This window comes from Palaemon carinicauda, chromosome 41, assembly GCF_036898095.1.
Source record: "Palaemon carinicauda isolate YSFRI2023 chromosome 41, ASM3689809v2, whole genome shotgun sequence".
In the NCBI taxonomy this organism is placed as follows: Eukaryota; Metazoa; Arthropoda; class Malacostraca; order Decapoda; family Palaemonidae; genus Palaemon; species Palaemon carinicauda.
The window spans coordinates 58,068,752-58,094,343 of record NC_090765.1 but is presented as its reverse complement, the minus strand read 5'-3'; the positions used below and the strand labels follow the sequence as shown (position 1 = coordinate 58,094,343).

General features: G+C 48.2%; 3 protein-coding genes across 4 annotated transcripts in view; 2 read left to right on the top strand and 1 right to left on the bottom strand.

Moving 5' to 3' along the window:
• Nucleotides 1–15,959, top strand: part of LOC137632685 (zinc finger protein 665-like) — a 41,777-nt gene extending 25,818 nt beyond the window's left edge. For both annotated transcript variants that reach the window (XM_068364773.1, XM_068364772.1), the window contains one exon: nt 14,163–15,959. In XM_068364773.1, the coding sequence (XP_068220874.1) occupies nt 14,384–15,700 (1,317 nt within the window). In that variant the 5' untranslated portion in view covers nt 14,163–14,383 and the 3' untranslated portion in view covers nt 15,701–15,959. The remainder of the gene's footprint in view (nt 1–14,162) is intronic.
• Nucleotides 1–17,073, top strand: part of LOC137632440 (zinc finger protein 845-like) — a 399,727-nt gene extending 382,654 nt beyond the window's left edge. The window contains exon 5 of the mRNA XM_068364371.1: nt 15,958–17,073. The gene's annotated coding sequence lies outside the window, so the exon portion shown is untranslated. The remainder of the gene's footprint in view (nt 1–15,957) is intronic.
• A 6,756-nt stretch (nt 17,074–23,829) lies between these two features.
• LOC137632438 (piggyBac transposable element-derived protein 4-like) lies at nt 23,830–25,020 on the bottom strand. Its single transcript, XM_068364369.1, has one exon. The coding sequence runs from the start codon at nt 25,018–25,020 to the stop codon at nt 23,830–23,832; it is 1,191 nt and encodes a 396-aa protein (XP_068220470.1).
• Between the last annotated feature and the right edge of the window lie 572 nt (nt 25,021–25,592).

Here is a 25,592-nt window from a genome sequence, read left to right as displayed (position 1 = left end):
ACGTTCCTATTCATCCAGACTCCCAACCTTTCCTGAGATTCGTTTTTGGAAAGGTTGTCTACCAATTCCAAGCCCTGTGTTTTGGCCTAAGCACAGCTCCTATGGTGTTCACTCATCTGATGAGGAATATAGCAAAATTCCTACACTTATCGGACATCAGAGCCTCCCTCTACTTAGACGACTGGCTGTTGAGAGCCTCCACGAGTCGTCGCTGTCTGGAGAATCTCAACTGGACTTTGGACTTAATCAGACAACTGGGTCTGTTAGTCAACATAGAAAAGTCTCAGCTCATTCCCTCCCAATCCATTGTGTACCTGGGAATGGAGATTCGGAGTCAGGATTTTCGGGCTTTTCCATCGGCCCCCAGGATAAGCCAAGCCCTAGAGTGCATCATGAGCATGCTGAAGAGGAGCAGTTGCTCGGTGAGACAGTGGATGAGTCTCACAGGGACCCTTTCATCACTGGCCCTGTTCGTCGAGCTAGGGAGACTCCACCTCCGCCCTCTTCAATTCCATCTTGCAGCTCATTGGGACAAGGGTTCGACTCTCGAAGCAGTCTCTATCCCAATCACCCAAGAGATGAAGACCACTCTCCTGTGGTGGAAGAACAATCTCCTTCTCAGGGAGGGCCTATCGTTGGCTATTCAGACCCCCAATCTTCATCTCTTCTCAGATGCATCGGACTCGGGCTGGGGTGCGACCTTGAACGGACGGGAATGCTCGGGAACGTGGAACGAGGAACAGGGATTGCTCCACATCAACTGCAAGGAGCTACTAGCAGTTCATTTAGCCCTGCTGAACTTCAAGTCCCTCCTGCTAGGCAAAGTGGTGGAGGTGAACTCAGACAACACCACAGCCTTGGCTTACATCTCCAAGCAAGGAGGGACCCATTCGAGGAGCCTATTCGAGATCGCAAGGGACCTCCTCATTTGGTCAAGAGGTCTAAACCTCACTCTGGTCACGAGGTTCATTCAGGGCAATATGAACGTCTCAGCAGATCGCCTAAGCAGAAGGTTCAGGTCATTCCCACGGAATGGACCCTCCACAAGAGTGTGTGCAACAGACTTTGGACCTTGTGGGGTCAACCTACCATAGATCTGTTTGCCACCTCCATAACCAAGAGACTTCCGCTGTACTGTTCCCCTGTTCCAGACCCTGCAGCAGTTCATGTGGATGCTTTTCTACTGAACTGGTCCCATCTCGACCTTTACGCATTCCCACCGTTCAAGATAATAAACAAAGTTCTGCAGAAATTCATCTCGCACGAAGGGACACGGCTGACACTGGTTGCTCCCCTTTGGCCTGCAAGAGAATGGTTCACAGAGGTACTTCAATGGCTAGTCGACATCCCCAGGACTCTACCTCTAAGAGTGGACCTTCTACGTCAACCTCACGTAGACAGGTTGCACCCAAACCTCCACGCTCTTCGGCTGACTGCCTTCAGACTGTCGAAAGATTCGCTAGAGCTAGAGGCTTTTCGAAGGAGGCAGCCAGTGCGATTGCCAGAGCAAGAAGGGTTTCCACTCGTAGAGTCTACCAATCTAAGTGGGAAGTCTTCCGAAGCTGGTGTAGAGCCAATTCAATATCCTCTACCAATACCTCTGTGACCCAAATAGCTGACTTCCTTCTACATCTTAGGAATGAGAGATCCCTTTCAGCCCCTACGATTAAAGGGTATAGGAGTATGTTGGCTTCAGTTCTCCGCCACAGAGGTTTGGACCTTTCTTCCAACAAGGACCTTCAAGACATTCTTAAGTCTTTTGAGACGTCTAAAGAGCGTCGTCTATCCACTCCAGGCTGGAACCTAGACGTAGTCTTAAGGTTCCTTATGTCTTCTAGGTTCGAACCTCTCCAGTCAGCTTCCTTCAAGGACCTTACCCTCAAGACTCTTTTTCTCGTCTGCCTTGCAACAGCTAAGAGAGTCAGTGAGGTTCATGCCTTCAGCAAGAACATTGGTTTCACGACCGAATCTGCAACATGTTCTTTTCAGCTCGGATTCCTAGCAAAGAACGAACTTCCTTCACGTCCTTGGCCTAGATCGTTTGAAATACCTAGACTCTCCAACATGGTAGGTAACGAACTAGAGAGAGTTCTTTGCCCTGTCAGAGCTCTCAAATATTATCTTAAGAGGTCTAAACCTATTCGAGGACAGTCAGAAGCCTTATGGTGTGCCATCAAGAAACCTTCGAGGCCCATGTCCAAGAACGGGGTTTCGTATTATATAAGGCTTCTGATTAGAGAAGCCCATTCTCACTTAAAGGAGGAAGACCTTGCATTGCTGAAGGTAAGGACCCACGAAGTAAGAGCCGTAGCTACTTCGATGGCCTTTAATAAAAACCGTTCTCTGCAGAGCATAATGGATGCAACCTATTGGAGGAGCAAGTCAGTGTTTGCATCATTTTATCTTAAAGATGTCCAGTCTCTTTACGAGAACTGCTACACCCTGGGACCATTCGTAGCAGCGAGTGCAGTAGTAGGTGAGGGCTCAGCCACTACATTCCCTTAATCCCATAACCTTTTTTAACCTTTCTCTTGAATGCTTTTATTGTTGTTTTTATGGTTGTTACGGTAGGCTAAGAAGCCTTCCGCATCCTTTTGATTTGGCGGGTGGTCTATTCATTCTTGAGAAGCGCCTGGGTTAGAGGTTTTGTAGAGGTCCTTTAGTAGGGGTTGCAACCCTATATACTTTAGCACCTTTGGGTTGATTCAGCCTCCAAGAGGAACGCTGCGCTCAGTAAGGAAGACGAACTTAAAAAAGAGGCAGAGTAACGGTTCAATTCGACTTCCTTACCAGGTACTTATTATTTCATTGTTATTTGAGATAACTGTTATATGAAATATGGGATACTTAGCTATCCTTTAATCTTGTACACTGGTTTTCACCCACCCCCCTGGGTGTGAATCAGCTACATGATTATCGGGTAAGTTTAATATTGAAAAATGTTATTTTTATTAGTAAAATAAATTTTTGAATATACTTACCCGATAATCATGATTTAATCGACCCTCCCTTCCTCCCCATAGAGAACCAGTGGACCGAGGAATAATTGAGGAGGTGTCAACAAGAAGTACTTGAGTACCTGGCCACAGGTGGCGCTGGTAAGTACACCCCCTTCTAGTATTGTGATAGCTGGCGTATCCCTCCATAGAATTCTGTCGGGCAACGGAGTTGACAGCTACATGATTATCGGGTAAGTATATTCAAAAATTTATTTTACTAATAAAAATAACATTTTTACCTTTCTTCCTCCTCTATTTCAGTCTTTTGTAGGATATGTTTAAATTAATTGTTTATCATTAAAATAAATGTATGGAAATGTGTGATGTCGATGATTGAGGTAGATCTCACGCTAAAGTAGCACCACATATTGGATACAGTCCAATGGTCCTTTCTGACTGTGTCATTAATTAAAAAGAGTAAATATACGATACTTTGATTTCTAGCCTAATACATGAACCATATATTTTTCCTACTCGCTATCTTGTGTTTGATGCATTTATGACCATGATTATTGGGGGCAAACCACCCGTTCATGAGTTTTTAGACCCCCTTACATAAAGACAATTATAGGGAACCCCAGTGGGAAACCAGGTTTTTTTTTGGGTGGAGATATGTAATAAACGAGGGATTTGCAGCAATAATAATGGTCAGAAATGCATAATAAGCACAAGTTAACCAGTTTGAAAAATATATGGTTCATGTAAGTGGCTGAAAACAGGACAAAACATGATTATTTATAACTTTTGAGAATTGTAAAAGGGTACAGAACCTTACAAACCCACCTAACCTAATCTAGTAGTTCCCAGGTCACAGCCCCTATCCGGGGCAAGCCCCCCTGGACCCCCCTTCCCAGGTCACAACCGCTAGCTGGACCTCCTATCCAGGTCTCAAACTAAAAGTAAATCACAAATAAATCCTTGAATTATGACAAAGTAAATCACAAATAATTCCTTACCTTATGATTGACACCGTATTCCTTTTTTTTTTGTCTTGGCAATCTTTACAGAAGCTTTGCAGTAGAAATGTGCTGGTCTTCCCAAAAAAATTTATTGTTCCGTAACCGAAATACAAACCATGCTATTTACATAGGGTATTACTTTCGGCGTAGCTGAATGACGAGCCATTAGATTTTTAACGAGGGTTAACTACCCCCACGCTAGTTAGCAATGGGGTAGGGGAGGGGTAGCTAGCTACCCCTCCCCCCCACACACTGATGAACTGCTTCACTTCACTTTTGGCTCGGACGATGAGCAGACGTGTCTGTCCTACGTCCTCGCATTTGACAGCCTTAATCTGTTTTTTCTTTTTCTTCAGCTTTGTGTGTTTGAAGTTGGCCTCTACCTTTCATCGCAATTATGCGCAAGTGCCCTAGACTCCCCGGCCGCCCCTGGGGAACATTCATGTCGGCGGTCGAAATGGATCCTCACACCCTTTGTCCGCAGTGTCGAGGTCAATGGTGTGATAGAGATTTAAATTGTAGTGAGTACAGGGAGTGGTCTACCTCCCAGTGGGAGAGGTTTTCCCGGCGGCGTAAGAAGATATCTAAGCGAGACCTTTCTCCTTCAAGGGCTGCCTTGAAGAAGGAGGGCTCCAAGGACTCTTCTTCCGCCACCCGGACCTCCTCCGAAGCTCCCACTCGATCTGTGTCTCGTGAGAGGCCGTCGAGTGGTAGCGTAGGCCATTGTTCCGTTTCCCGACCTCGGGGTGCGGGAGAGGGCGTTGCCTCCCATAGCGGGGCAGCTCCCCCTCCTCCTTAGGGAGAGGATTTTGATTCTCATTTAGTTGATGACCATGCTGTGTCTAATGATGATTTGTTCCGTAACTGAATACAAACCACGCTATTTACATGGGGTAATTACTTCGGCGCAGCCGATGACGAGCCATAAAAGTTTTAACCAGGGTTTCCTACCCCACCGCTAGTTAGCAGGGGGGGGGGTGGGGTTGCTAGCTACCCCTCCACCCTCACACATACCGGTGATTAGTTCACTTTACTTTTGGCTCGGAGAGACGACAGCGCTCTCCTCTCTTTTGACTGCCATAATTTTTTGTTTGCTTTTTCTTTCAGTTTTTGTGTGTGAAGTTGGCCTCTACTCTCCTCATGCGTACTTGCCCTGGACTTCCCGGCCGCCCTTGTGGGACCTTTATGTCGGCCGTAGAAACGGATCCTCACTCCTTATGCCCTCAGTGTAGGGGCCAATGGTGTGATAGTTCTAATTTGTGCATTGAGTGTAGGGAGTGGTCTACCTCCCAGTGGGAGAGGTTTACCCGGCGACGTAAGAAGAAGGCTAAAAGGGATCGTTCTCCTTCTGAGGTTTCTCGGAAGAGAGAAAATCGTAAGTCTTCTTCTTCCGCCGCCCATTCCTCCTCCGAAGCTCCCGCTCGGGCGGCCTTTTCCGAGAGGCCGGCGAGTGGTAGCGTAGACCGTAATGTTGATGTCATTAACTGATCCCGTGGTGAGGGAGAGGTCGTTGCCTACCATAGCGAGGCGGCTGCCCCTCCCCCCTCGGAGGAGGTGTTTGTTTCTAACAATGACCTTTTTCAGCTTTGGGCTTTCTTGGGGCTGCAGGGTTCGCCCTCCAAGGAAGCCTTGTTTGGTATGATCAAACGGGGTGCGGCTGCCGAACAATCGTCAACCTCAGCGGACATAGATCCCCTGTCTGTGGTTGACGTTGTGGGTCGGAAACATCCCGTGGGTTTGGCCAAACTCCCGTTCCTGCGGCTGCAGTAGCAGAAGGCTCTGTCTCCCCCTCCGAACATACTTCAGGGGAGGAGCTTAGTCCCACGGTCTCTCCTTCCGTTGAGACTCCCTCTCGGGGGAGTTCTCTGGTAGAGACGCCTCTTCGGAGGCGTATTGATGGTCAGCCTGCTGATCCCACGGCCCCTCGTGGGCGTATAAGGCAGAAGGCTCATCCTCCCCTTCACCGTAGAGGCGTTCCTTCCCCCTTCAAAGGGGTTAGGAGGCGCCTCTTCGGCTCGTCGTCACCACAGTCCTCTGCGGGGGAGACGACTCGCTGTTCTTCTGACCTGCCTGCTACCAACCTTGACCTCTCCAGGGATCGTTCGCATTCCCCGTCGGAGGATGGTCGTCCTTCGGGACAATGTGAGCTGTCGCCCCAACCATCGATATCTAAAGCTGCTGACGGGCTTTACGCGCCGGAGACTGCCACTGCGCAACCTCCAGACCCTTCGGGGTCTCAGGGACTTGAGCGCGAAACTGCGCCGCTCGCCCCTAAGCGTAAGGCTCCGCCTGCGCACCCTGCTGCTGTTGTTCCCAGCGTTCCTGACAAAGTGCCTCGTCACTCACCCTTAGGCGTTCGCGCCACTGTTCCTGTTGCTCGCCAGGGTTCCCCTGCGCGCCCACGCCCATCGGCGCCCCGTCGCCCTCCAGCAGTTCCTGAAGTAGCGCGCAAGCGCCCAACTGCGCAAACGCGCCCTGTTCCTGTTATAGTGCCGCCGCGCTCTCCTGCACACTTGCGGCCAGTTCCTGATATGGCGCCTACGCGTCAACCGGTGCCCCAGCAGCCTCCGGCACCTCGCCGGCCCCCTGTTCCTGTTTCATCGCGCGCGATCTAGGAGGTTCCTGAGTTGGTGCACAGGCGGCCACAGGTTCCTTCGGACTCGTTGCGCCCTGTGGGGGATAGACGCGATACGCGTCCCTGCGCAATTCCAGCTCCAGCGCTCACGCGCACCCCAACACGCCTACGTGTCGCTTTGGACCCATCTCTCCCACCTAAGGAGGTTCGCGATACAAGGAAGGTTCGCGATACAAGGGAGGCTCGCGATACAGCAGAGGTTCGCGATGCGCGCCCGCGCGCAGTTCCTGTTCCAGCACCAACGCGACCACGCGGCGCGATGACTCAGCTCGTCGCCCCAGAGGTTGCTAAGCCAGCGCACGGGCGCTCACGGCCGCCTCTGGAACCGCTCGTCGCCCCAAAGGTTGCCAAGCCAGCGCACGGGCGCTCACGGCCGCCTCTGGAACCGCGCGAATCTATTGCAGATACGATCGCACCCGACGCGCCCAAATCGCGCCCTGTTCCTGCTACACGCCCCGTGCCTGTCTTTAAGACAGCGGTGGTGGCGCAACTAACTCCAGAGCGCCCTCACGCGGCTCGCACCACGCGACCTCCGAAGCAGCGAACCCTGGTGCGGGCGAGTAAACCGGTCCGTCCAGACCATCACTAAACCTCTTGTGCCCAGGTCGCTATCGCGCCCTCGGCCAGTCCTGCCGGACATCTGCTCGGGCGCTCCTGTTATCGCAGGCTTTCGGGGCCGCACCAGGTCGCTGCACGTCCGCGCGTTCGGCCTCCTCCTGTTCGAGCTCCTGATCGCCGCACGCTCACATCATTGCCCACGCATGCTCGCGCGCATGTTCCCGCTCAGGCTACCGTGCGCCCCCGCGACCCCCCTCCTGCTCTGTCGCCAGCGCGCCATCGCTCCTGACCATCCTCCTGCGCGCCATCGCGCCCACGCGGGTGCGCGCGCACGATTTTCCAGCTTCGCGCCCTCTTCTCGCTCGCGACCCTGATCTGGGCCCATCACACGAGCCCCAGCGTGATCGCCGACAGGCGGTTTCCTCCCTGTCGCGTTCCCCTCCCCGCAAGCGCAGACCAGCGCGCTCGCCAGAGGGGGAACGCTCCTCGGACAGGTCTAGGGATGATTCTCTTACAGCCCTGCAGGTGAACCCTCGTTTGTCAACTCCTCTTAGGGATCCCTCGATCCCCTTCCCTCCAGAGGGAGTGTCTGACAGCGCTGCTGTTAGTCAGCAACTCTGCTTCCACACCCTACTCAGAGCTCTCGTGCGGGCGATTAAGCCAGCCTTCTCTGATTCGGGTCGCGAGCCAGCGGCAGCTTCCTCCCCCCTGAAGAGGAAGAGAGGAGTCTCTCCCGTGGATCCTCCTCCGAGGCCTGTGCTGTCCCCACGTAGATCCTTGCGCAAGGCTCCTACTCCCCCTCAGACCGTCTTGACCTAACCTGCGGAGGAGGATTACCCCTCCTCAGGAGAGTCGGTTGAGCAGGAATACTCCCCCATCGCACCAATGGTGGACGTTCCTCCTCTTCCCGAGAGGTCTCCTCGTCCCGAGGTGGAGAAGGACTTGCCCCCTTCACTTCTAGTCCTGCATCCCTCCCGGGAGGGAACCTAAGGACTCTAAGACGATTCCCAAATCGTCTGCTAGGATCAGACAGGAACAGCCCAGAGCCGTCGAGGACGCCCACGTTTCTCCCCCCCCCCAGGAAGAGCCTCTGGGGTCCGGAGACTTCGCTGCAAGTCCGACAGGAGGCGAGCACCAGGATTCAGAACACACGTTCTGGTAAGTCCTGACTCTTATGAGGAACCTTAATGGGATTCCAGACCCTGAGGTCCCACCTCGTGAAGGTAAGGACACGGTCCTGGATCGCATCTACGGCACTCAGAAGCCCTCCAAGGCCAGCGCAGCATTGCCCTGGTCCCAAGAGATGAAGAGCGCCAGAGACAAGATCGAGGACCAGCTCGCGGAGCTTGCCTCCTCCAGCAGATCCAGTGCCGGGAATAAGCTCCTCCCTCCTCCTCGCGTCCATCAGAGGAGGTACTTTGAAATCCTCGAGGAGTCTTCGCTGAGCCTTCTCTTACATCACTCTGTGGAAGGACTCACAGGGGGAGTCCCTCTTCAGAGACTCTCCAACCGGCACGTATCCTTCTCAGCCACTAAGATCCAGAGCCAGGAGAAGGTCATCAAGTGCGCCATGCAGGCCATTTCATGGCTCGACATCTGGCTGGGGTCTCTGGGCATCCTGGTGCGGTCCGAGGATCTCTCCAAGGAAAGCACCAGGAAAGCGCTGGAAACCTTTCTCCTCTCGGGCACTCGGACCATCGAGTTCCTGTCCCACCAAGTCTCGAGCTTATGGGCCAACACGATCCTCAAGCGCCGGGACGCTGTTGCCGAGAGGCTCCACCATAAGGTTCCCAGCGCCGAGTTGAGCAGGCTCAGACACTCTTCCGTCCTCGGTAAGAGCTTGTTTGAGACTAAGGACGTGGAGCTCTCTGCCGAGAGGTGGAGGAAATGCAACCAGGATTCCCTCATCCATAGGGCCCTGACATCGAGGCCCTACAGCCCTCCGGTGGTTCAGCAGCCCCGTCCCGTCAAGGATACGAAGAAGTCTACCGTAGCAGCGAAACCCAAGGTGTCTAAGCCCTTTCCTGCCAAGGGCAGGAGGGGAAAGAAGTCCTCCAGGGAAGGCAAGAACCCTAGAGGCTCCGGCCGAGGCCGGAAGCTCTGGGGTTGGCAATCCCCCTGCGTGTCTACCATTGGGATCGGCAAAAGGGCAGGCCCTTCAGGCCGAAGTCCAGACCATGTTGGAGAAGGACGCTCTCCAGGAGGTCGTGGACGGGTCCCCAGGCTTCTACAGTCGACTCTTTCTTGTGAGAAAGGCGTCTGGAGGCTGGAGACCAGTCATCGACCTCTCGACCCTGAATGGGTTTGTCAAGCAGACTCCATTCAGTATGGAGACGGCAGACACGGTCAGACTTGCAGTGAGACCACGACACTTCATGTGCACACTGGATCTGAAGGACGCGTACTTCCAGATCCCAATCCATCCGTCTTCAAGGAAGTACCTGAGATTTTGCCTAGACAACAAGATCTACCAGTTCAAGGTGCTGTGTTTCGGTCTCTCCACAGCGCCTCAGGTGTTCACCAGAGTCTTCACCATCATCTCCGCATGGGCTCACAGGATCGGCATCCATCTCCTCCGTTACCTGGACAACTGGCTGATCCTGGCAGACTCGGAGGCATCCTTCTTCGCCACCGAGACAAGCTCCTCGAGGTTTGCCAGTATCTGGGGATCGTGGTAAACCTCGAGAAGTCCTCTCTGCAGCCCTCTTAGAGACTGGTATATCTAGGCATGATCATAGACACCAATCTCCACAAAGCCTTCCCATCAGGCGAAAGGATAGCAAGGCTGAGGAAGGTTGCGAAACCTTTCCTCAATCGAGAAGAACTCCCAGCCCAGTCGTGGCTTCGTCTCCTCGGCCACCTCTCCTCTCTGACCTGTCTCGTCCCCAACAGTCGCCTCAGGATGAGATCCCTTCAGTGGCGACTGAATTCTCGGTGGAGTCAAGGACTCGACTCCCCGGACATCCTGATCCCCATGGGATCTGCGAAACGAGCGGACCTCAGGTGGTGGGTGGCAGACGAGAACCTGCGAAAGGGAGTGGATCTTCTCGTCTCTACCCCGGATTTGATGCTGTTTTCGGACGCATCAAACAAGGGGTGGGGGACCCACGTTCTGAACCACAGGGCCTCAGGCCTGTGGTGAGAATCTGAAAAATACCTTCACATAAACCTGCTGGAGATGAAGGCCGTCTTCCTGGCCCTTCAAAAGTTCCACCAAGTCCTGGCGGGCCTCTCCGTGGTGGTGATGAGCGACAACACCACGGTGGTGGCTTACATCAATAAGCAGGGAGGTACCTTTTCGGAACAGCTGTCCCATCTTGCAGTAGAGATCCTGAGATGGTCCGAAGTCCACTCGATATCACTTGCGGCTCGCTTCATCCCAGGCAAGAGGAATGTGCTCGCCGACAGTCTGATTAACACCTGACTTGGAAGACGGTGTTCTTGCTCGCTTTGGCTTCGGCCAAGCGTGTCAGTGAGCTTCATGGTCTCTCATACGACGTTGCCCATTCAAGGGGATGGGGGGAGGTAACGTTCAGCTTCGTCCCTGAGTTTGTTGCTAAGACTCAGAACCCTGGAGTGCCGGACCGACGGTTCGACTCCTTCAGGGTTACGAGTCTCCGTTCTGTAACAGATGACCCAGACCATCTGCTACTATGCCCAGTAAGGAGTCTGAGGCATTATCTGAAGAGAACAGCTGCAGTCCGTCCCCGCGTGCAAGCTCTGTTTGTGAGCACGGGAAGAACGAAGAGGAGGGTCACCAAAAACACCCTAGGGCACACGATGTCAAGGGCATAGCTACGTCCCTGGCCTTCAAGGGAAACTTCTCTGTGATGCAGGTGTTACAAGCTGGGGTCTGGAAGCGTCAGACGACCTTCACAGCCCACTACCTGCAGGACGTGACCCACAGGAGCCTCGATACGTTTTCTATCGGCCCTGTGGTGGCTGCACAACAGCTGGTCTAACCTCAGGCTCCTTAATGGACAGGTAGCAGAAGGTTGAGGGCATTGTTACCCGGTTTTAGTCTGCATGAAGGAAAAAGTATGTCTGGCCCTTTCTTCTTTCTTCATCCTCCCCTCTCTTGGGGAAAGCAGCATCCTGGGTTCTCTGCATAGCTGACCTCAAACCTCTTCAGGTAAACCATGCTCCCTTGTGTTTCCTAGTATTTGATCTTTATATTATATCTAACATTTAATATTTTAGTTACTTATATTTATATCTATATTTAAAAATGTTTTATGTGTTAGTTTAATTTTACCTTTGAGCTTTAAAGATTTTTATGATGTTTTATGGTTTTCAATGTTTTAACAACTTATATTTCTACCAATACTTTTAACGTTCTAATAATAGGGTTTTTTTTTATGTTCTTAACGTTTTAAATGCATACGTTTTTATCAATACTTTTAGAACTATTATACATTTTTTTTTTCTCCTGACTTTTATAAGACTTGTGATTATAGTTTTAAATGGTTTTTGTTCCAACACAGAGACTTACCTCGAACTACTTTCTTAGGAGTTACCTGAAATCTCCTCTCAACCGACCAGAGTTTTGTGTAGTCTACCCTACTTCCGTTTTCTGTGGGGGACTGACCCAGGAGTAAGGAGAACGTGCCCTGAGGGTAGTCCTGAGCTAGGTCGGCGTTAGCTTGGGTCTCGCTCGTCAGTAAGTTCTCTGGTCGCGTCGTGATACCATCACGCCGCTCTCATTCTCTTGCGACCCTTTGTGTCTCGAATCGTGTGTCCCACATGGTTACCGCGTGGTATCTCTGTGCATTTCCCTTGTGTTCTCGCGTGTTCACTTCTTTCCCTTGTGTTTCCCAAGTGTTTTCCTTATCCTTTCCCTTCGTGCCTGTGTCTTGTGGTTGTGTTGTGATGGAGCAGACCCGCCGTTGTCCTGGGCCTAGAGCCGGGAAGTCGTGTGGAGCGTTCCTTTCCAAGCCGGAGGTGGACCCGCATTCCCTTTGCTCTTCCTGTAGAGGCAGTGTGTGTTCGCCAACGGATACGTGCTCGGAGTGTGTTAGCTGGAATGAAATCCAGTGGGTGCGTTATAGCACAAAGAAGAAGAAATCATCTGAACGATCTCCCAGGAAGTCAAGCATCTCTTCGCCATTACCGTCGCCAGGTGGACGGTCTGACGGGGCTTCTGTCTCTTCTTCCCCTACCCAGGGTAGGGGACGAGGTAAGTCCGTTGCGGGGAAAGTGCCGAGGGCGCTTCCCCAAGAGTCTAATTTACATGATGTGGGGGTTGCTGGGCCATCACAGGCTAGTGGGGGGCCTGATAGTGCTGTGTCTGGGGCTTATGGAGATTCTGCCCTTGTGATTGGGGGGCACGTCTCCTCCGATGACCCCATGTGGAGTAACGCTGTGCCTGTCTCTTCGCCCGCGTCTTGGGCCTGTGTTTCAGGGACTTCAGCAGCTGATAGCGTCCAGGAGAGATTAGACTTGATGGTAAGGGAGCCCTTCGGGTGGAAGCTCCCGAAAACGCCAGGTAGGTCCCCGTTACGGATGGAAGATGGCCTAGATACCTGGTTCCCCAGCGTAGTGCATCCGACCTTCTTTCCAGCTCCTCTGACGGCGGTTCCGGACTCGTTTTTACAACCCTCGACCTCTGGAACTCAACAGGTCGCGAAGACCTCCGTGGCCCCCGCTCCCGTTCGTCGGTCGGGTTATGCAGTACAGTATCGTCGGGATCTTCGGAGGGCGGCTCTTCGGTCTCTTCTGAGGGTGAAGCGAGGAGGAGGCGCCGACGGCGGAGGGAGAGGTCCAGGAGCAGGCGTTCCCACTCAAGGTCCCACTCAAGGTATAGTAGAAAACGATCCAGGTCACCGAGGAGGAAGTACAGGAAGAGTAGTTCCCCCAATGGTGAATGGGTCTTCGTTCCCCGCAGGAGCGAGTTTCAGCGTTCTCCAAGCCGCCGGTCCAGAGATTATTCGCCACGAAGGCCCTCGACCAGCCACAAGTATGACCCTCGCAAGGAACAGAGCGAGAAGGCCTCTTTAGGCAGGCGTAAGACCGCGAAGCTTCCGGCTCAACCCGCCCAGCGGGGGTAGCCATGCTTTCGGACGGGCAGCCTGGTCGGGTCAGCACAGCTGACTCGGCCCTTGGACTCACAGGAATGGTTTCCTCCGTCAGGCCAGCCCACGGAAACCGCGTCCTTGTCCTCCAAAGATATTTTACGGACGGTAGTCCTCGCCAAAACGATTCCCGTCCCGACACCCGGACCTAGTGCGGCGGTTTCCGTCGGAGCAGACCGCTACCACCGCAGGGAGGTGCTTGTTGAGCCAGAGCCACGACGCCCGTTGGGAGTGCCCGTTGACCCGGCACCTCAGAGTCAGACAGAGGGTGTTGCTGACGACAGGGAAGGTTCCCCAACCGAGGACTCAGCATATCGTAGGGTGATAGGCCTGATACGCAGGCATCACTGAATTGAAGAACCTGCTCCATCCGATGAGGACTCCTGGCGGTCCAGCCTAAGTCGGTTGATGGAGGCCCCCGTGCAGCAGAAAACCTCCCTGGCGCTCCCTGTGGCCAAGGATCTGGTCCTGGGCCGTGCCCACGTAGACAAGATTGTGGAGTAACGCTGTGCCTGTCTCTTCGCCCGCGTTTTGGGCCTGTGTTTCTGGGACTTCAGCAGCTGATAGCGTCCAGGAGAGATTTGACTCGACGGTAAGGGAGCCCTTCGGGTGGAAGCTCTCGAAAACGCCAGGTAGGTCCCCGTTACGGATGGAAGATGGCCTAGATACCTGGTTCCCCAGCGTAGTGCGTCCGACCTCCTTTCCAGCTCCTCTGACGGCGGTTCTGTAGCAAGCTACCCTCCTTACCCGCCGCTAAGTAGCGGGGTGGGTAGTTAACCCTCGTGAGAAATTAATGGCTCGTCATTTCAGCTACGCCGAAAGTAATTCCCCTATTGAATAGCTAAGGTTTGTATAGTTAGGAAAAATACAAATTATCTAAACATTTGTCATATTTTCATTGTGGTCTTCTCCAGCTGATTGTAGTTTTCTATTATTTCAGACTTTTCATCTCAAAGGAAGGAATCATCCACCTCTTGCTGCTAAAGCTTGTAAGCTGCTGAAGGTATATGCAATAGACTTAAGACTGGAAAAGAAAGGGTCATGTTGGAAGTTTTTGTTGTACAGTATGATGTCTGAGAATAGGAAGTTTAGTGTTAATTTCCTCTTTGAAGTCTATTGAAAATAATATTAAGGGGTTTGTCATCTTTTGATAGGGAGAGGATGATGAATTCTGAAGCACCTTTTGAATTTTCAATGAAAAGTGAAATTGAAGATTTATTTTCACCTGCAATCGATCCAGAAAATAATGATACGTCTGGCAGTGTTGCTCTCTTTGATGATGGCGCTCTTTTCTTGGACCCAAAAATGGAAGTCAAAGTAGAGCCAGAAATATTTGATTCTAGCAAAAGCAACTTGAAAAATTCCTACGAGTACGATGCATCAGTGAGTGAAAACGGTTCATTAAGTTTTAAAGGGGATGTCGATGATGAGGAAAGTGTACACACTTACTTAAGGACAGTTAAGGAAGAGGATAAAGGAAAAGAAAAGGGAAGACTTTCATGTGTGATCAGTGGAAGAGAATTATTACAGAAGGATGTTTTGAATCAAGAGGTGAATCAAATAAATGCGAAGCAGATAAAAAAAAGGATCTTTGGTAATGTTAACTCCAATGCTCTAGCTAGAAAGCGATGCACATGCAGTGAATGTGGGAAAGCTTTTTGTGATAGATATACTCTTACCGTACATTTAAGAATTCACACGGGAGAGAGGCCATACAAATGTAATGTCTGTAGCAAAACATATACTTCAAAACGTAATCTCACTGACCATTTAAGAATTCACACAGGAGAGAAGCCATACAATTGTAATGTCTGTAGCAAAACATTTAATACAAAATCAAATATCACTAAACATTTAAGAATTCACACAGGAGAGAAGCCATACAAGTGCGATGTCTGTAGCAAAACATTTGCTTCAAAAGAAAATCTCACTGCACATTTAAGAATTCACACGGGAGAGAAGCCATACAAGTGCGATTTTTGTAGTAAAATATTTAATAGACAATCAAATCTCACTATACATTTAAGAATTCACACGGGAGAGAAGCCATACAAGTGCGATGTCTGTAGTAAAACATTTACCCTGAAACACAGTCTCACTGCACATTCAACAATTCACACGGGAGAGAAGCCATACAAATGTAATGTCTGTAGTAAAACATTTACCCTGAAACACAGCCTCACTGTACATTTAAGAATTCACACGGGAGAGAAGCCATACAAATGTAATGTCTGTAGTAAAACATTTACCCTGAAACACAGCCTCACTGTACATTTAAGAATTCACACGGGAGAGAAGCCATACAAATGCAATGTCTGTAGCAAAACATTTATTAGACAATCACATCTCACTAGACATTTAAGAATTCACACGGGAGAGAAGCCATACAAGTGTGATGTCTGTAGCGAATTCTTTACTTTGAAAAACTATCTCACTAAACATAAGAAATCACATGAGAGATCTATTCCAGTGTCATGAATGTGGCAAAACATATAATTTAAAACAGAGACTCGATAAACGTTTAAGAACTCACATGGAAGAAAAACCATTCATGTGCACGGACTGTGGTGAAGCATTTTGCTCTGAAGGTTTCCTCAAGAATCATCATAGAAGGATGTGCTATAAAGTCTGAAATTGGGATCTGGAATAAAGGAGAAAAAACAGCAAACATTATTGATGAGACTTCTTACCCCTTCGCACGATTGCCCAGGCCGTTAGCTCTCAGAGTCTACGAGGTGACATGGTGCCTCCAAACAGCTCATGCGAAGCACAGAGTAGCCCCCAGGTCAAGCACTAGCCAGTTAGTTTTTTGGACTTACACCCACCTAACGGTGAGTCTCCACTGTAAATATCATTAGGGTTTGTATGTAGAGCAGTAATAAATGACAAATTTGGAAAAAATTTGCATTTTCCCTATGTATACAATCCTGGAGCTCTTAACACATAATGGTCCCGCCATCACCTTCCCCCAGGAAGTTCTGCCGCAATTGCACAGTGACTTTCAGTTACAAGTGGTGGTGTGAGCAGAGTGGTTGGTCCAACTCTTGCTCTCCCTTCGCTAAGTAGCTAAAAGTTTCACAGCTAGTTCCAGCTGTTGCCAAAATGCATCTCTGCTGTAAAGAGCTCCAGGTTTGTATAGTTGGGAAAAATGCAAATTATTTCCAAATTTGTCATATCAGCATAATTATTACTATTAGAAGCCAAGGTGCAAAAGCAAATTGCCATTAGCCCAAGGGACCAAAAAGTTGACAGTCTGGTGCAGTGAAGAAATAGGAATGTAAAGAATAAACTATATGAGAGAAAAAGGAGATTATTTTAAGATAGATAACAATGTTTAATAAATAAGCATTATAAAAACCAGGAAATGAAACATTGTCAACAGAAAAAATATTTGTACTAAGTTTGAACTTGGAAATATCCGCTGATTTAGTTTCAGCTCCAGTAGTTGATTGGCTTGGTCACAGCCTAAATAAAGCTTAGAGAATGATATACAGCATCAAGCCTTTTGAAACAATGTTGGTGACGTTGTCTCTTTTTTAAAGTAATACTGGATGATTCTACCTGCTTATTGTACTGTAGTGAAGTTATGAATGTTAGCAGGAAGGAAGAATCAAAAGCCAGTCTACTTGTATTGGAATATGAAGTGATGCAATTATTTAGAAGTACTATTGTATGGAGATATCTTTTTGTTTGTTTGTTGAATATAAGTATAGTAATAAGGTAGAGAAGTATCATTATTTTTAAAGATTTTGTGATTTGGTTGATGTAATCTCTTTTACTGTCTTAGTGATTAGTTTAGGTTATATAAGTTTCATTGAATTGTCCTTGAGAGGAGAATCTTCATTAAAATATTAAATATTTGGTTTCACGTTCATTTCCACAATTGCTCTTCTCAAATATCTCAATCTGCATTGGTCCCTCTGGAGAGAGAGTTTCTCGTCAAATCGTTTTACAGCATTCTTAGTACAGTACTGTATTCAGGTTTCACAAGAATAAAGTTAAGTTGTTCCAACACAGAGACTTACCTCGAAACACTTTCTTTGGAGTTACCTGGAACCTCCTCTCAAACGACCAGAGTTTTGTGTAGTTTACCCTACTCCCATTTTCTATAGTGGTAGGCCTAGCGGGGGAAAACGTGCCCAGAGGGCAAACCAAGGTAGGCCAGCTGCTTCCCAGGTTGCACCTCTTTTGTAAGTTTTCTGGTCGCGTCGTGTTATCACACGCTGCTCCTCAGTTCTCAGTGCTACCCCCTTTGTGTTCATCACCACGTGGTTACCACATGGTCTTTAGTATCTTTCCGTGCGATTAGTGCTATTGCTGTGTGCTTTTACCTTCATTCCTTGTGCTTTTATTGGTGTTTAGTGATTTTCTTTCTTTCGTGCTTGTGTCTAGTGGACTTTGTGATTGTGTGCTATGGAGCATGCTTGCAGTTGTCCTGGGCTTAGAGCCGGGAAATCGTGTGGGGTTTTTTTGTCGAAGACCGATGAGGATCCCCATTCTTTGTGTTCCTCGTGTAGAGGTAAAGTGTGTTCGCCTTCGGACACATGTCCGGAATGTGCTGGATGGAGTGAGGTCCAATGGGTAAAATTTGTGACCAAGAAAAAGAAGGCTACAAAGCTGTTTCCAAGGAAAACAAGTTTGTCTCCCCCTGCGACTTCTGCGGGCGAGGGATCAGGTAGAGTTCCTTCTTCTTCCCCTACCCAGAGTAGGGGACGAGGTAAGTCGGTGAAAGGGAAAAAGTTGGTGCCTCTTTCCCAGGGGATTGATGTTGCGGGTGATGCTTCTGTTTCCATGGCGGATCAGGCGCCTGTAAGTGTGTGTAGTGGGGGTCCGAGGGACGTTGCTCTCGTACGTGGGGAGCGTGTCTCGGGGGAGGACCCCATGTGGAATAATAATGTGCCTTTTTCGTCGCCAGATTCTTGGGTGGATGTTTCAGGTGCTTCGGCTGCGGAAGGGGCCGTCGGTAGAGAGGATTCCCCGCAAGAAGATCCGCTGGCATGGGGTGTGCCAAGGACTCCGTTGAGGTCTCCTTTGGATATGGAGGAGGACCTGAGCGAGTCCTTCCCTTTCATGGCTCGTCCGTCGTCGTTGATGCCGCCTGCTTCAGCAGTTCCGTAGAGGTTTTTGCAACCTTCTACGTCCGGAGTATAACGTAGATCCAAGAAGCCGCCGTCCAGTACGCAGTCGAGGTTCACGTGCAAGTCAGACTCGTCGGTGCAAGATTCATCGGGCTCGTCGGGTGAAGAACGTCGGAGGAGACGTAGGAGGAAGAGAGATCGATCCGTGAGGAGGAACTCCCCTTCGAGGTCACCCACAGGATCTAGGGATAGGAGAAGAAGATCTCGTTCGCCTCCAAGTAAGAGCAGGAGACCTAGTTCTCCTCAGGGAACATGGGTCTTTGTACCCGACAACAAGCTGAGGGACCTTACAAAGACCTCAAGCTTGATAGCCAAGCGAGCAGGAGACAGTCCTCCTAGAAGGGCCTCCAGTAACCTCGACATGGCGTCAGCCGATGAGCGGAGGGCCTCGTCTTGTAGGCATAAGTCCCGTCCTAGTGCCACTCAATCCGCCCAGCGGAGGGAGTCGTCTCCTAGGACGGGCAGCCTCGACAGGTCTCCCCATCGAGATGAGAGACGAGTGCGCGCTCCTCCGTCGAACAATTTCACGGAGGAGCCCGTCCCTTCGTCGAGGCCTTTGAAGAGGACGGAGCCTTCCGTCGACAAGGATAGGAAGAACCGAGGGTCCCGTCCAAGCGGAGGTGCCCGTGATCACTCCTCTCCCCAGCGTAGGACGGAGGAAGCGGACGACGAGACTACGCTGCCGACGGATCAGGGGCTACAATAATTTAGTGGAGCGCATCCCACAAGAATAGGAAGTTTGGACCTCCGGGTTGAACAAGTTTTTGGCAGCACCCGCACAAAAGAAGTCCTCTTTAGCCCTTCCGGAGGCCAGAGACGTGGGGGTAGGCCGAACGCACATCGATAAGGTCATAGCCCGAAATGGTGACTCAGGTAAAGGCTATAGTGCGGCTAAACTCTTGCAGGGACTTAAGTCCCAAAGCAAGTATTATGCTTTGGAAGGAAGACCACACGGGGCAAGCAAGATGGGGGAGGTTCTGGACATCTTATGCCAGGGCTTCTCCGACGAAAGGGCGTCATCGGCTCCCACCTCCTTCTCCCAGTCCGAGTCCGTGATGATGGAGGAGATGTCGAAGGACCTGGTCAATGTCGCTTCGTGGTTGGATTGGTGGGCCACCACCTTAGTTGGCACTCAGATTCCAACAGACTCGATGGAGCCGGCCAAACGTGAGGTGTTGAACGAGTTGTTGGGATCAGGTAGCCGTGCCCTGAAATTTCTGACGTTCCAGTCCTTGGCTCTCTCCGTGAACTGGGTACTGAGGAGAAGAGATGCAATGGTTAAGAATCTGTCAGTGAAAATCCCCGGCAAAGAAGGCAGAAGAGCTTGCGGAGAAGTTGAGTAAAAAGAGGGAACTCGCCGTGCATAAGCCACAGTCGGCGAGACGACCTGTCTTTGGGAGACCTGTAGCAGAAGCGCCTACGTCTTCGAGATCTGCCCCAACGCAAGGAAGGCGCGAACCTTCCTCAGGACAATGGTCCCAATCAGTGAATCCCTCCCGAAGGGGATCTGCTTCAACTCCTCCAACCTACAGGAGTGCTTACTCAACCTCCAGAAGAGGCCGGGCAGGCCGGTCATTCCGTAGGATATAAGGTGAGAGGCCCCCCTCCCCTGCCCAAGCCTCAGGTAGGGGGATGCCTCAGACTCTCTTGGCAAGCATGGAAGCTCCACGGAGCAGATCCGTGGACAGTAACTGTAGTGAAGGAGGGTTACAGAATTCCATTTCTGGAGGACCTGCCTCCGCAGATTCCAGCAAGTCAGGCGGACTGGTTGGTTCCAAAGGACCCGTTGAAAAGGGCGGCATTGGACGAAGAAGTCTCCACGATGTTGCAGAAAGGAGCCTTGGAGACAGTGAATTCTCCGGGTCCAGGATTCTACAGTCGCCTGTTCTTGGTGGAAAAAGCGACAGGAGGGTGGAGACCAGTAATAGACCTGTCAGCCCTCAATAAGTATATTCGGAAGACTTCCTTCAAAATGGACACCCCAAGAACAGTCATGGCGTCCTTGAGGGAGGGAGACTTTATGATTTCCATAGACCTCAAGGACGCCTATTTCCAGTTTCCTATTCATCCAGCAAGCAGGAAGTTTCTCCGGGTGAAGTGGGGAGCCTAGATTTTACAATTCAAGGCCCTGTGTTTCGGACTTTCCACGGCGCCCCAGGTATTAACGAGGATGTTTATGACCGTCTCCGTATGGGCCCACGAATGGGGGATTCGTCTAATTCGATACCTGGACGACTGGTTACTCCTTTCTTCCTCTAAGGAAGTCTTGAAGCAACATGGCGCAGACCTTCTGCAACTATGAAAAAATCTGGGCATCACAGTCAACATGGAAAAATCTCAGTTGATCCCGACCAACAAGATGACTTACTTGGGGATAGTTCTGGATTCATTACAGGTCAAGGATTTTCCATCAATAGACAGGCTGAACAACCTGGACCAAGTTCTCCTTCCCTTCCTACTAGGACATCCCAGAAGAGCGAAGTATTGGCAGAGGTTGGTAGGACATCTGGTGTCCTTAGAGAAGCTTGTTCCACACGGAAGGCAGAACCTAAGAATAATTCAATGGAACCTAAAGGAGAATTGGAACCAGAGAAGTTCCCCAGACAAGATTGTGCCAGTTCTGCAGGAAACCAAGCAAGCTCTAGAGTGATGGCAGGATCGGACACACACTCAAAAATGGATGCCATTGTCCTCCGAATCTTTGGAACTCCTTTTTACGGATGCATCGAAGGAAGGATGGGGTGCTCATCTTCGAGAGAAGACAGCGAGGGGAAAATGGACGGAAGAAGAAAAGTCCCTACATATCAATGTCCTGGAGATGAGAGCGGTCCAAGAAGCCTGCAAACACTTCACGAAAGACCTGAAAGGGAACGCAGTGGCCCTGATGTTGGACAACGCAACTGTGGTGGCGTATGTAAAGAAGGAAGGAGGACTGAAGTCGAAGGAGTTGTGCGATCTCGCCCTACAAGTCCTGAAGTGGGCGGAAAAGGAGGAAGTCAACCTGTCAGCAAGATTCATCCCGGGGAAGAAGAACGTCCTGGCAGACGGCCTCAGCAGAGTGGGACAAGTAGTGGGGACAGAGTGGACCCTTCACCCACAAGTAGCAAGCTACATCATTCAGATGTGGGGATCCCCGGTAATGGATCTTTTTGCAACAAGGTTGAATGCGCAACTCCCCGTATTCTGTTCTCCTGTCCCAGACCCGAAAGCAGCAATGGAGGACGCCTTTCAGCACAGGTGGGACGGTCTCAATGTCTATGCCTTTCCTCCCTTCGCCCTGATAAGACAAGTTCTCAACAGAGTGAGGACGGCAATTACCCTAAAGATGACTTTGGTCGTGCCTTGGTGGCCGGAGAGAGAGTGGTTCGCAGACCTAAAAAGTCTCGCCATTCTCCCTCCGTGGCCTCTTCCTGACAGACCGGACCTTTTGAGGCAGCCACACTTTCAGAGGTTTCACGAAAACCCTCAATCCCTTCGTCTTCACGCCTGATGGTTATCCAGTGCCTCCTGAAAAGACAAGGGTATTTGACTAAGACAGCTAAGAGGATGTCCCTTTACTTGAGAAAATCTTCTACGGCTGTCTACCAATCTAAATGGACAATGTTCGTTAAGTGGTGCAAGTCTAAGAAGATAGAACCCTTAGAAGCATCAGTTCCCGGTATAGCCGATTTCCTAGGTCATCTCAGGGATAAGATGGCCATGTCAGTCCCAGCGGTTAAAGGAGTTCGAGCCGCCCTTGGTCAAGTCTTTCTCTTGAAGGGCATAGATTTGGGTTCTTCCAGACACATTTCCATGCTCATCAAGAGCTTCGAGCAATCATGTCCTCCATCTTCCCCTAGAGTCCCGAGTTGGGACCTGGCTAGGGTGCTAGATATGCTTCGTAAACCACCCTTCGAACCTTTAACCTCTTCCGCACGACCTGTCACCAGAGCGTCAATATAAGCATTCCGACTTTTTTCCGTCACGCTTAAACGCACCAGAAATCAGCCAATTATCAAATATAACTATTTATCAACTAGTATAAGTGTGTGTATGTGTGTGTGTGTGCGTGTGTGTGCGTGTATGTGTGTGCGCGCGGGCGCATGCGTGTGCGTGTGTCCGTCCGTATGCATGTATAAGTACACATACATGTTCATGTATATACTAATGCGCAACTGTGTTTTCATATATATGTTTGGTATGTAAATGCATGTGTAAATCTACTGTATAAATATATATATATATATATATATATATATATATATATATATATATATATATATATATATATATATATATATATATATATATATATATATATATATGTGTGTGTGTGTGTGTGTGTATGTGTATATTATGTATGTTTGTATATGCGTATGCATTTTCTGTGCGAAAAAGTTGATTACCCAAAGTATTTTCCAAGTGACCGCAGAGGTATACTTCTACACTCGTTTTTGTTGACGGAGTATCGCCTAGAGCCCTAATCTCCGAGAAAAAAAGATATATGTATGTATTTATGTATGTGCACATATAATGTATGTGTATGTATATACATACATATATGCATACATACATACCTACATACATACATACAGGTACGTACATACATACATACAAACATACATACATGCATGCATACAAACATACATATATATACAGTATATAAAATATATATAGCAATGATAACCATTATAAAATAACAACCCTTTTCCTTCACCGAAACAAAGCTTTTTTTGAGGAATATAGAATATATATATATATATATATATATATATATATATATAAGTGTATCTATGTATGTATGTATGTGTGTATGTAAATCAATGATAACCATTGGAACAACAATATTCATAACACTATTTACCTTCAATTCAGCTGACTGGATTCCTTGGAGACCCTATTGAAGAAATATATATATATATATAAGTAAGTGTGTATGCTTGCGTGTGTGTGTGTATATATATATATATATATATATATATATATATATATATATATACATGCGTGTGTAAGTAATATATATATATATATATATATATATATATATATATATATATATATATATATATATATATAATAAAAAATCAATAACCATAATAACGAAAATATTCATAATGTTATTTACCTTCAAATTAGGTGACTGGATTTCATGGAGGCATTTGTAGCATTATGTTGAGCAATCATTATATATTTATATATATACATATATATATATATATATATATATATATATATATATATATATATATATATATATATATATATATATATATATATTCAAGTGGCACTATCACTTATTAATATTTACGAACACAAATTTTCATTGTTCACACAAATACAGATATTTACAAAAAAAGCAATTACCTTACTATTACTAAGTACAATTAGAATTTGCTGATACATTTTCTTTTTTTTTTTTTTTTTTTTTTTACTTTTTTCACTTCATTTTTTTCACTTATTCATTATTTACAAACATGCAACACACCACATTTATTGTGATGTGGATGGACCACCACCAACATCTTTGTGCCATTCCTTGAAATGCTCAATGCTACAAATGCCTGGTTTCTCGGGGCATCCATCGCAGCAATACCTGGTTTTTTTCTCGACCTTGCATACTCTGCACCGCTTCCGGGGTTTTTGATTGCCTCCTGGTGTAGGAGCAAGCTGGATAAAAGCATGAATTACTTCCTCTACCTTCCTTTTGCGGCCTGCTCTAGGGTTCGCAGCAATAAACTTCTCTCTCACTTCAATTCCTTTTGGACTGTGAGTCTCAATTATTTCTTCAACAGCTTTCAGGATGAATCTCTTGATGGTGCTTTTTTTGTTCACTTTATTCTTGTAAAGTAGGAAGCTGTTTAGCATGAGAAGCATAATGAAATGCAATCCTAATTTCTTGAACCATGCCAGAGACTTGCGGCTTGGATCTATGGGTTCCAAAAGCTGATCTGCTTTATCAACACCTCCCATAAAATCATTATATTTTTCTATCATGTGAGGCTTTTTGAAACTTATTTTCCTTCCACCAGGCAACACTTGCTGTTTTTCGACAAATAATGTTGATTCATAACAAGTGGAAATAACATACACTTCCCTCTTATCATTCCATTTGACAATCAAAGTATTGTCTTTCCTGACAAATGATGCTTGATGGTTTATCAACTTTTCTCCTCTCAGTTCATTTGGCACTCCTCTGTCAGGACGAATGGTGCCAGTCATCAATGTCTCTTGCGTGAGCAAAAAGTGTGCCAAACGAATACTCGAATACCAGCTGTCTACAAAAATGTGACGTCCTTGCCCAAGGACAGAGTTTGCCAAATGCACAACTATTTTCTCACTGATAGACAACTCATTAGCCCCAGGGACATTTGGCAAAACATAAGAGTCACTAGTTTCTTTTCCATAATAGATTTGAAAATTGTAGCAGTATCCACTCCACTCTTTTTCACTGTTGCACATGACAAAAACCTTTATGCCAAAGCGAGCACGTTTGGTTTTTATAAATTGGCGAAAGCCAAGTCGTCCTTTCCATAATACCAATGCTTCATCAATGGCGATATTTTTCCCTGGATCGACATTTCCCATCATGGGCACGAGAATCTTTTCACGAAATGTATCCAATCGTGTAGATGGCATCCTTTTGTTTACATTCTCTGGCAAGGTAAATCTCAAAAATTTCATTATTGATAGATATCTATCTCTGCTCATGATAGATGAACAAAAAAAATGAACACCTGGTTCGTAAGGTTGCCTTGTCCAATACTGGTTTATTTCACTATACTTACACTGTCCTGTATATATATATAAAGCCAGAAAGACATACAATTCACCCACTGTAATTTCATGCCATTTCAGTCTGTTTATTTTACCTTTGAGTTCAGGATTTTCTTCAAAAAAATGCTTCGCACGTTCATTTGAACATTCCACGATGTGCGCTACAATATCACCTGTGATGAATTTTTTCACGCACTATCACTGATGAGTCACTGCTTATTCCAAGGTTGGGATTCACACCACTATAGGCCTGCCTTAGGGGAGGTACTGAGTTAGGCCTCTTATCGGCAAAAACATCAACACGTGACCATCCACCACCTAAAGAAAGGAATGATTCGTCGTCACTTTCATGGATATCACTCTCCATTGACGTATAGTCTTCACTGTCTGAATCCCCCATATCCTCCTCTGGATGATATGAATCATCACTGTCCGAAATTTCAATGTCAGACATTATGAAATTAACACAAAAAAGGCAA